At 30.4% G+C, this 12,085-nt stretch overlaps 2 protein-coding genes across 2 annotated transcripts in view; both read left to right on the forward strand.

Moving 5' to 3' along the window:
• The window catches only part of LOC100745621 (midasin), a 142,173-nt gene extending 132,549 nt beyond the window's left edge, over nucleotides 1–9,624 (forward strand). Inside the window, exons 21-27 of the mRNA XM_012386689.3 lie at nucleotides 335–1,539; nucleotides 1,701–5,914; nucleotides 6,080–7,335; nucleotides 7,495–7,851; nucleotides 8,043–8,832; nucleotides 8,892–9,132; nucleotides 9,345–9,624. Of these exons, the coding sequence (XP_012242112.1) occupies nucleotides 335–1,539; nucleotides 1,701–5,914; nucleotides 6,080–7,335; nucleotides 7,495–7,851; nucleotides 8,043–8,832; nucleotides 8,892–9,132; nucleotides 9,345–9,527 (8,246 nt within the window). The 3' untranslated portion in view covers nucleotides 9,528–9,624. The remainder of the gene's footprint in view (nucleotides 1–334; nucleotides 1,540–1,700; nucleotides 5,915–6,079; nucleotides 7,336–7,494; nucleotides 7,852–8,042; nucleotides 8,833–8,891; nucleotides 9,133–9,344) is intronic.
• Nucleotides 9,625–10,328: 704 nt separating this feature from the next.
• On the forward strand, nucleotides 10,329–11,751 carry LOC100742754 (28S ribosomal protein S15, mitochondrial). The gene is made up of 4 exons (XM_003490201.3): nucleotides 10,329–10,727; nucleotides 10,928–11,061; nucleotides 11,200–11,395; nucleotides 11,469–11,751. The coding sequence occupies exons 1-4, from the start codon at nucleotides 10,489–10,491 to the stop codon at nucleotides 11,725–11,727; spliced, it is 828 nt and encodes a 275-aa protein (XP_003490249.1). The 5' UTR covers nucleotides 10,329–10,488; the 3' UTR covers nucleotides 11,728–11,751.
• The last annotated feature ends 334 nt before the right edge of the window (nucleotides 11,752–12,085 follow it).

Genomic DNA, 12,085 nt, shown 5'->3' on the forward strand with positions numbered 1-12,085 from the left:
TATATATTTAATATTATTATAATATTATTAATATAATAATATTATATATTTATATATAATATAAATATATAAATATATTTTATATATAAAATTTCTTATAAAGAGATACATTTAATTCCCTTCAATTCACATTATAATGTTATTAATATAATAATAATATTATCTATTTATATATAATATAAATATATAAATATTATATTTTATATATAATATCTCTTATAAAGAGATACATTTAATTCCCTTGAATTTACTTATAAAAAAATATATTTAAATCATCCTGTACATATAAGTTTTCTATAATCCATTTTATTAAATATTTCTTATCTCTTCATAGGAGAAATATCAACTACGTTGAAGAACGAACCACTAATATCGAAATTCGTAGAAATTTGTGAACATTCCGGAAAGATCATCGAAACGATACTTCAGAACGAAAACTTATCGTTAAACGACAAGGACTACGTAGAATTGCGAGATGGTTTGAAATGGTACGAAAGATTTCATGACATGGGAAAGATGGAATTGATCAATAAATTACAAGGAACGTTCTTCGACCCGCGTGAAATCTCCTCGTCCCTGAAAGTCCATTATAAATGGCTGATGAAATTTATCAGGAAACTATTTACGCTGATCGATGCAAAATTATGTGATTCAAAAACGCAGAAAGACCTGTCAGACTTTTCGAAGAAATATCTAGACTCGTTGATCGACGTAGATAAATTTGGGAAAGTTCGGAAGAAAGTCCGGCAGGTTTTGTGCATTCCGTCGCCTCATTTTTCCGAAAGTTCGATGACTTTCCATGAAAAATTACGATGCGTATCGAGAAAGCTCGAAATCACCGAAGAAGATTTGATCGATTCGTTGAAAACAAAATTAAAAATCGTCACGATTGGATCGTCTGAAAATCTGGCCTTCAGAAACAGATTCGCTGAAATTTGTGTCGAAAATTTCCGAAATAATCGAGAGAATGCAAATATAATTAATGATATAGGAGAAATTGAAGAAATGACCAAAAATATTGTAGAAGTTAAAGAAATCAACGAGAGTGATGTTAGAACGAATCAAAATTTCGAGGAAGCTAAAATATGGCCAATTTACGAATTTTTCTTTTTATTTTTCGCGTATCGTTTCCAGAGGAAATTTTGCGACGAATTTGCGCAAGATATTGGAGAGGAAATACGTCGAAGTTTTGAAAAGAATTTGAACGAGAGCAATGAAATTTCTGAGAATCTTACGGACTTGGAGGAATCGAGAAATTTTGTTGAGACAGCTTGCGGAGGATTTGGGAGAATTTACGAGGAAAGCGTGTTTAGAAAATTCGAGCAAGTTCCAACGATACCGACGCGTTTGATCAGTTTGATGAAGGCTCTGAATGCTAATGAGATGCTAACTAAACGAAGGATCTCTTTGTTCCCCGAGTTGCTCTGCTCTGTCGAGGAATTTGCGGAAAGATCTTTCGCTGTTAAAAATTCGAATATTCTTTTACATTGGTATGATAACGAAGAAGATATGACGGAAGACGATTTTAATATTTCCCAGGTATTTTTCTTTTTATTTAATTATTTGGTAATTCTTTCATATCTTATAATCGTGTAAATGTATATATTTTAACTCTTAAATTGAAATTAAATTATAATTAATCTACGTAATTAATCTATTTTTAAGTTTCTAATCTACTATTTTCATTATACAACTTTCAGACAAACTTCGTCAACAAATCAGCCCTCTGCAACCTAATCTTTGAACTATTTCTAAATTCAAAATCTGGAAGCAAAAGGGAATTAATCAATTTTGGAAATTACAAGAACCAAAAGAAACTTCTGCAAACTATACAGACGCTGTTATGGAAAAATTCTTTGGTTTTAAACTCGGATGAATTCAACATGTCCAACAACGACTCTATACTATTACGATTTCTCATAAATTATTACCTGTCTGTCATGGAAAAAGTCATGGAAGAACAAAATGATTTTGGAAATAGTTCCTCTAAACCAACTTATACACTAACTTCACTGCAAAAAATCAAAAAAGAATTAGAAAATGGAAACAATGTCATTACAACAGGAATTGGATGGTTGACCTTAGGCTATCTACAAATATTTCTCTTCGGTGATCTAGGATCCATTGATCCAGTTCAGAAAATTGCCTTGAAATCAAAATACATACGAAAAAATATTTCTGAACTGGAACATTTAATATGCATTGAAAATTTACAATGTATTATCCTTGGAACCTCTATGTCGAAAGCCCAAAAAGTATCAAGAATCAATCATTTGAAAATATCATCCAACAAAGCAAGAAACTTTGAAAACTTTCAGGCAGTGAGACCTACGTCAAAGTTCCAAAATTTGAGAGAAGAGATAGAGAATTTTTCTAGCAATATAGGTTCGTTTGAATCAATAATGAAACAAAAATACCAATTGATTGACATTGTTAAACAACTTAAAAAAGGGGAATTGCAAGATTCACATAGAGAAAAGTTGCATGAAGCTATAATCTGGAAGAAATCACTGGAAAGATTCTCTCATAGATTGGAAAAATATTTCCTGGTTGGCTTTCCTGACTTTGTTTCCCCAATGATGTCTGCAATTTTCAGTTTACATCATGGTATATCAATTTTAATTCATGAACTCTCAAACATGCAATTTCAAAACGCAAATAGTGACATCTGTTATAACTTGCTGCGTTTTCCTGTAGTTGGCCTGTGTCAAGAGAATTACATAAACTTAGTGAAGCTGTGCTCTTCAGAAAAACTAGTGTTCATTCTAACAAAACAGTCAAAATCAAAGGCTATTCAGAGAGACAGGTTTACAATGGCTAAAATTGCATTGAAGGAGCTTGAAAATTTGTCTCTGGTTAAAAATAATATAGAATCCCTGTGGGAGGAACTAAATAAAATATTTTTCAAAATAAGAATCTTGTGGAAGGAGCAAGAGAAGCAAAGGGAAGAAGAGATGAAAGAAAAAGAAAGTTTGTTTAAAACAAAGTCTGAGAAAGAAGAAGAGGAGTTGGATTTTAAAAATATGTTCCCAGGCCATCAACAGGAATTCCTAGAGTTAGCAGAAATAATCCCAGGTTTTCAACAGGACCTTTCAGAACTCCAAAAATTTCCAGAAAATATCTCCACTGATAAGGAATCCTTTACTGAATTGATATCTACGAAGGATGCTAGAATAATTCAAGAAATCCACTGGAATATCTTGAAAAGTTTTTCTGATGATAGAAATTTAAAAGCTCTTTCAATGAATATTTCTCCAAGGTCTAAAAATAATTTAGGAACTTCTGAATCTAATGTAGAACCAAATTTCATTGAACCTCTGATACAAAGATTTGAAATGCTAGGATCCTCTGTGAAAACTTGGTCTGAAAATTTGTCCTCTCAATTAGTATGCTGCTTAAACGTATTAATCTCACAAAAATCCAATTTTGATAATAGAAGTAGTGATCGAGAAGTCTATGACTTTTATAAAGACCCTAATATTCCAGAAATTGAGCAGTGTCAACCACTTTTTGACAGACTTTGTGAAAGAGTCAATGGATTTCTAAAAGAATGGCCTGAAAATCCCATTTTAAATTCGATCAAACTAATAATTGACAGACTTCTCAGTTTCTCCATCGATTCTTCCTTATCTAGATTTTTGGTTGGAGTGGAATTATTGCTAACAAAGATGAAGCAGTGGGAAGAAAATGCTCGTTTCGATGTTAGTTTAGCAGAATTTATCGTATCTTTTGGTGAAAAGATTCTTTGTTGGCGGAAACTTGAGATTTCAAGGTGGAGGGACTTGTTGGAAGTACTTGAAGATGATTTGAAAACTGGAGCTTCAAAGTGGTGGTTTTTTTTGTTCAATTTAATAGATCAGTACCTTACAGATGATACTGAGAATGTTGTACAGTTAGAAGAAACTGAGAAATTAGAAGATGCAACTAAATCTGATAATGTTTCAAAAGAAAAGGTGATTGAAAGTTTAGAACGTTTCTTGATAGAATCGTCCTTGATTGAGTTTGAAACAAGACTTCAATTAATTTACCTTTTTTATCAACATATTAATCATCTCCAAGAAACAAAAAAACAGAAAGAATTATTAGCTATTTTCTGGAATATTTATTTATATTACAGCCAATTTCTTAATGATGTTCAAAATAAGATAAAAGTTTTAAAAGAACCTATAGCTAAGAAATTGAAAGATACCATCAAGATTACAAGATGGAATGATATAAGTTATTGGTCTGTGAAAAACACTGCTGAAAAAACACGTAGAACATTACACAAATTTGTCAGAGAGTTCCAAAAAGGTTTACGACTAAATGTTGCATCCTATTTGACCTTGAAGACAAAAGCAGAGACAGAGGAAACAGGTTCCAGAAGAGAACTCCGACCATCTGATTTCTTAATCAATTTGGAGTCAAGAAAACTAAAAAAGATTGAGAAACTAACTCACAAAACTCGTCAGTTCTGTGAAAATATTATTGAAAGAAACAATTATTCTCAAATTCGGAAGGATATCGAAACTTTCATAGGAGAGAGTCTCGAAGAAAGCAAAAGACTGAGAAATTTGGAAGTTGATAAAACCTTGACAAAAGGCAAGCAACAAGCTCAGTTAAAAAGCATGCTTCAACAAAAGAAGTTAGCACTGACAAATTATTTCAAAGCATTAAATCGACTTGGAATTTCATATAGAATTGGTATTTTGATTTGGAAAAATAGAAAAAATGAAATTACAAATTTCACATCTATGCCTCTAGATCTGCAAGAAATACAATGTTTTGAATTCAAAAACAAAAGTGTAAATGTAGATAAAGGATTACTTGAACAATGGTCTGATTGTAACAAGTATTATTATGAATCTTTAATTAAATTGAATTTCCTTGATGGTATATTAAGTTCTGGAAAAAGTAAACTAGATATCCAAAATGCTGAACGTTGTCGCGGCCTTTCAGTTCACCTTGTATTGTTAGCTCATCGCCAAAAAGAAACGATTGCAAATTTCTTCAAACGATTTCTTCCATTTAGAATCCAAGTGTCAAACCTTGCATTAATGGTAGAAGGCATGGTAGAAAAGACTTCAAATGAAAATGACACGCAAGAAAATATTTCCAAAATCGTAGAATTTGAAAAACTTGATATTCCCGCACAGAGAAACTTACAGATCATCATAAACAATTTCCAGGAATTATTAGAAGTATTACAAATGTCTATGAAACAAATTGTAATTTTCTTGGAGAGTTGTCCAATGGAATCTCTCGCAGAGGAAAACCTTCTTGATCTAAATGAAACTGCGGTTCCTGTTTTAAAAGAGGCTAATATTTCGAAAATTTCAATTGCGTCTATGAAACATAGCTTAAATTTAATAAAAAATATGGCAAATAAATTAAATTCGTGGATCACAACTTCAAGAAAGATTGTGAAATCCAGTCAAGTCTTCTTGTTTCATCAAAAGCATGTTGACTTTTTGCAAACAAGTTATGAAGAGATCAATGAAATCAAAAGAAAATTAATTGATCTTAGGTGTACTTTTACGCTCGATCATCCACTCAGTAAAAATTTAGATTTCTTAGTTCAAAAGATTGAAAAAAGTATTGAATTATTCAAATCAACATTTACTTCAGCGATAAAACAATCTTTTGAATCTGAAAATTTAGAAGAATATGGAACTAAATTAGATAAATTGATTACACAAATTCTGCTTGTCATTCAAAAGAAACTTCAAGATAGTCAGAAGTCTATTGAAGAAACAACTGATCCTGAGAAAGAATCTACAGATGATTTTGAAGAGGATCTAATGACAAAAGGATTAATAGAACCATTAAAGAAGATTGTTCCAGATTTACGGTTGAACACTGTATCACAAATACTTGGAGAATTATTACAAATTATTTATGAATGTGATGTCAATTCTGCAAATAATTGCATAAGGTAAGTTTTATCATCACACTTGTGGACCTTCTACATTTTTATAAGGTAAAAGTAAATAATAAAATAATTTTAAAATAAAGGATCTTTATTTTATTATCTCAATGTAGAATTTTATGCAGTTTTTAACATCTAAAAATAGTTTAATGATTTGTATTATTTTTCTAGATCACTTCTGCAACATCTACCTCTTCTAGAACAATATACTTTGTTTCTTCACTATTATCTTCACGAACAAGTCGCATCTTTCCGCCTAACTTGCAAATTCCTCTATCTTCAATTAAACGTCTTTCTGGATTTGGCAACAAATGGATTTTGTCAACCAGAAAACATGGATGCACCTGAAGATAATCAGGAAGATGATGGTACAGCCGAGGGAGGAATGGGATTGGCTGAAGGCGAAGGTCAAAAAGATGTTTCAGAGAGGATTGAAACGGAGGATCAGTTGGAAGAAACTAGAAGTACAAACGAAGAAGAAAAGGACAATGAAAAAAAGGATACAAAGGAAGAAGAAAAGGGTATAGAGATGTCAGAAAATTTCGAAGGCCACATGCAAGATCTTGAACAACGTGAAGAAGAGGAAAATAATAAAGAAGACGATGATCTCGACAAAGAAATGGGCGAAACTGATGAAACTGCAGAGAAACTTGATGAAGAAATTTGGAAAGATGAAGAGGAAGAAGAAGACAATGAAAATGAAGATAAAGAAAATGAGAAAGAAGAAAGAGGAACTGGTGAAAAAACTGGACAAGAAGAATTAAGCGCAAAAGACACTGATGAAAACAAGAATGAAGATGGAAATGCAGAAAAAGAACCTGATGGTGAAAGGAAAGAAGAACAAAAAAAAGAGATTAACGAATTTGAAGAGCCTGAAGTAAACGAGGATCAGGTTGATCCTTATCATGGAAAAAATCAACCAGAAATAGAACCAGAACCTTTTGAACTTCCAGAAGATATTAATTTGGATGAAGAAATGAAAGAGGATAATCCTGAGGGCGAGGAAGAAGATCCTTTTGATATTGATCAGATGAAGGAATCTAAAATTCCAGAAGAGAAAGAAGATGAAGAATCTGAAAATAGAAATGGTTCCGAAGAGGACAATCAGCAGGATTCTAGTGATGGAGAAAATGAAGAAGAAGAAAAAGAAGATCCAAATGCAGATGCTAATAAAAAGAGGGATGAGAATGTTATAAATCCTGAAGAGGATAAAGGAGATGATACAGAAGAACAGAACATAGAGGAAAATCAAACAGAGGAAGATAAGGCACCACCTAGTTTTGACACGGGAAGCAAAGAAGTTGATGCTTCGCAAGAAATTGAATCAAGGAAAGATGGCTCTAGAGATGCGGTACAAAGTCAATCAAATGATGAACAAATGGAAATAGATCCTACAGAAAATAGTACAGATGATAAAAAAGATAAAGGTAATCTTGCTACATGTTCTAAAACTTTAAAGTAATTATTATAAGTAACTATTTTTAGTTTACATAAAATATTTGTAAAAACTTTAAAAGATTTAAAGTTTGCAACTGTTTAAATCTTATACACAATATATTCTTAAATTATGTTTTTCTATTTTGAAGGAACCGGTCAATCACAAACAGAAGAACGTGAAGGACATTCTGGATCTAAGCAAGAACAGAATGTTCCTGCCTCTGGCGAGGAGAAATCTCCCAAACCTGTTTCAAAACGAAAAAGACCAGGTGAAAGCGATGAAAATCGTAGTTTGCTTGATGATGATACCAAATCTCCAGTAAAGAAATTAAAAACCACTACAATGCAGCAAGATCTAGATAGTCAAGAAGAAAAAGAGAAAAATGAAGGTGGTGGTGAGAGTGAAACTTATGAGCATATTAAGAATACAGAGAAATTTGATGATTACGTTTTTGATGCTGCAACTGAAGAACAAATTAAAAAACAAGCGTCGAATTTAGAAGAAGGTAAATTTCTTCCCAAGCTTATTTATTTTTGAAAAAATTTAATTATTTACTTACTGTCTAATATTTCCCTAATTTTTAGAAGGTAATTTTATTTTACTATAAAAAATCAAAAATTGATATTACTTAATGTAACAATAAGTTAAAGATAATATTCTGTATATAGTCTAAACTAATTATCTAATTACATTTAGATGAAAAGGATCAGATGGAAGATAAATTGGAGGACGATGACATTGAGATGCATAGAGATCTGGAATCGAAAGATCAAGAAGAAGAAATAAAGAAAGAACAGCCTCAGAAAGTATCAGAAAGGAAGAAAGACAAATCCACAAATATCAAAGGTGAAAAATCAGACGATGTGGAACAAATTGAAATAGGAGGTGAAGTTGAAGGTGAAACAGTGGCAACAAGTCGTGTTTTACGAGGAAACGAATCCACTATTCACACAAAATTGCCAGAATCGGAATCCTATGATCTTTCCACAGATGATATTGTACAAAGAAGGACTGAAATCGAAAATATGTTAGGTCAGTGGTCTCAAGGACCATCTTCGATAGAAGCAGCGAATGCTTGGAGTTCAATAAGTGCCCTAACAGAATCAGCTGCTAGGGAATTATCAGAAAAATTGCGATTGGTATTAGAACCTACACTAACCTCCCGGTTAAAGGGCGACTATAGAACTGGCAAGCGTATAAACATGAGAAAAGTAATTCCCTATATCGCCAGCGAATTTCGAAAAGACAAAATTTGGTTGAGACGCACAAAACCATCAAAAAGAGATTATCAAATAGTGTTAGCTATCGATGATTCTAGTAGTATGGCTGATAATCATTCAAAGGAATTAGCGTTTGAATCCCTTTCGTTGATTGGCAAAGCTATGACATATTTGGAGGTTGGCCAACTTGCTGTTATCAATTTCGGGGAACGAGTGAATATCCTTCATCCCTTCGGGGAAAACTTTACAGAGGAAAGTGGTGCTAGGTAAGTGTAATAAGAAATTAAATAAATGTATTATTATTTAAAGTTAAACATCCTTCTAGGTTAATTCAAGAAATGAAATTTGAGCAGAAGAAGACAATGATTGGTGAACTGCTTGATTTCACAATGGAAATGTTCACATCTCAAGACAGTTCTTCTGACAATGCGAAGTTGGTAACCATCTTATCTGATGGTAGAGGTATATTTTCAGAAGGGACAGAAAAAGTAACTGCAGCTGTGAGGAAAGCTAAATTGTTGAATATTTTCCTTGTTTTCATAATAGTTGATAATCCTTTCAATAAGGTGAGCACTTAATAAAATTTATAATTAAACAAAAAGATATAATTTGAACTTTTTAATGAAAAATCTTTAAATTCTATTAGACATCTAACGAATAATTCATTAACTTTGAAGATACTAAATAAGCTTTTTCAAATATCTATATGTTGTTTTTATAATTATATACTAATAGTCTTCAAAATTGTTTTCTTTATCACTTGTATTATTTTTTCTAGGATTCAATACTTGATATAAGAATGCCAATTTTCAAAGATGGCAAGTTATTGGGTATAAGTTCTTACATGGATAATTTCCCATTCCCATTTTATATTATTCTTAGAGATTTGGATACATTACCTGTTGTGTTAAGTGATGCATTAAGACAATGGTTTGAGATTGTAGGCAGGATTGATATATAAAAGTAATTTGTGTAAATAATTTTACTTTAATTTTTATGTGTAATTAAACTACTGTGTACTTTCATCACACAGTGATGTTGTAAATATAATAATTTTTTTACTACATTTTATTTTTAATCCCTCAACAACTCAACTTATATAAAGAAATTACTCATATTTAATGCTTAATAAATAAAAAAGTATACATTGATACACATTATATATTTATATATTGCATTAATACACATCATATAAATTAGAAGAATACATATTATTTTCAAGTTTTAATTTTATATCTTTGTATATATTAAATTTTCATAAAATTTTAACTGGAAATGCAGTAACTTATAGTAACAGTAAATGAATTTATGTAAATTTATACTAATCACTGATAAAATAATTAATAATATAAATACTAAACACATTTACGCACGCAAACATATTTACATTGTTACTGCTCATGTGCAAACCACACAGATCTTAAAAGCGGGAATTCAAATTTCATATAAAACGAGGGTATGAAAACTATAAGAGATAATTACAAAGATTTGAAAATGTAATGTATTTATAATTGTAAAAAACACTAGTCAAGTAGTTCAATATAGTTTTTTAGTAACAATGTAAATCTTTCAAAAGAATTTTAATGAATATCTACATACATATTTGTAATAGTTTCATGAATTTAAAATATTTATGTAAATAATTAAAAATTTTTTAAAGTTTTATTCGTAATTTTAAATACGAATGTCTAACTACTTCGCTCTTTGTAATTTAAAAAATAACTTCAATTAGAACATCACGGTAAGATGTGAACTCTTGATTGGAAACTTGCTTTTAGCTAATGGTCATGTTCATGCGCAATGTGTGTTCTATTTGCGTATAGTCTGTAATGACAATATTTGACCAATTGTACATCTTATATTTATTAACTTATAATTTGTAGTTAATTTGACTGTTTGTAATACCTAGTTTATAAATAAATATGAATTCGTTAATAAACTGCTGTAAATTACTAAGTACAAGAGTGAACAATGTATATATGTTTGGAGGTTATTTGAGCCGTGGAATGGCTCAAACCGTCGACGATTATAAAATTAAGTGGACACGGCCAGTCAAAATCCCGAGCATAGATCCACGACAAACCGGTGATTTGGGAGTAAAAGTATCTGTAAAACCTACAGATATTAAAACCTATTACCAGAATTCGAAAGAGTTACAAGAGTAAGTAATAACTATACATTTGTATTGTTCTATATAGAAGATAATTTGTTATCCCACAAAGATGAATAAAAACTACATTCATTAAAGTTCTTGTATCCTAAAAAATATATATTCTTTAGTTATGCCTATCTTTTGTGTCTTATTCAAAATAAAAGTCCAACTAATACAGACAATTAATCATTGTTCAATTATTAACGCAGTGCAGATGAAATTGTAAAGAAAATGTTCAGTTTGGATTTTCAATCAAAAAAAGAATTTAAAAATCTAGAAAGAGAAAGAGTGATAGGACTTGTGAAAAGGCATGTTTGTGATCGAGGTTCCATAGAAGTTAGAAGTACGTATACTTTTATTTTATAAATTTCCGAAAAGTATTAATGTTAATTTTGATTTATATATAATTTACTACATACAGTTTTATAAAAATTTCTAGTTGTTTCCCAGTTATATATTCAAACAAAATAAATTGTTTCAGTTGCTGCAATTACTAGTGAAATACAATATCTTCAAAAATATATAGAAGAGCATCCGAAAAATGTAAAAACCAAAGTATTTCTAAAAGAATTAATTGATAAAAGAAAGAAGTTTCTTGCACATTTGCGAAGATGGGATTATAGACGATTTGAATGGCTTCTTGAACGTTTGAATCTTATTTATATATCTCAACCAAAGTATGATATTGTATACTTTTGTATATAATAAATTGTTTATTATATGCATTCTTTAACTTTTAACTGATTATAGAGTTCCTGGCCCAGTGACGAGAAAAAATGCACTAAGGCAACTGACCAAAAATTACTGCGATGGTATTATTCAGCAGAAATTAAATGCATTTAAAGCTGAATTAAGAGAACAGCAAAAGATATTTTTCGCTCAAAAGGTTAAAAACTTGGAGTATATTTTAGAAGAAGAAAAAAAGTATGGCCTAGAACCAACTGTAACTCAAGAGCAACTTGATGCTGCACGACAGAGAGTAGAAGAATTATCAAAAGAGATTGAATAAATAAATTTTTCCTACATTCCTTAATTATCTTTTTAATCTAACTTCTGACTTCGCTAAACTGATTTCTGGTAAATAATAAAAAATATAAAAATTCATAAGATTTCTGATATACAGAAAATTCTTTTAAATTTGTGAAGCACATAGTGTTTTTAAAAATATAAAAAATACTTGAGAATTAAGAAACATCGAAATTTTTCTAAAAATTTTATTTCATATTATCTTTGGTATTTTATAATACAAAATTATTTCCAGAATGTAAATGGGAATTATCTAATTATCAAACATATTTGAAGGAAGTTATTTAATTTTAAGAAACGTTATTTAATTTGAAGTTTGACATTACGTAAATAATCGTAAA

The sequence above is a fragment of the Bombus impatiens genome, unplaced genomic scaffold (genome assembly GCF_000188095.3).
Source record: "Bombus impatiens unplaced genomic scaffold, BIMP_2.2 scf_0417, whole genome shotgun sequence".
NCBI lineage: Eukaryota > Metazoa > Arthropoda > Insecta > Hymenoptera > Apidae > Bombus > Bombus impatiens.

Coding starts and splice junctions, on each gene's coding strand:
- LOC100742754 (XM_003490201.3), top strand. CDS start 10,489: ATGAATTCGTTAATAAACTGCTGTAAATTACTAAGTACAAGAGTGAAC. Junction 10,728..10,927: donor AATTCGAAAGAGTTACAAGA/GTAAGTAATAAC, acceptor TTATTAACGCAG/TGCAGATGAAATTGTAAAGA. Junction 11,396..11,468: donor ATTTATATATCTCAACCAAA/GTATGATATTGT, acceptor AACTGATTATAG/AGTTCCTGGCCCAGTGACGA.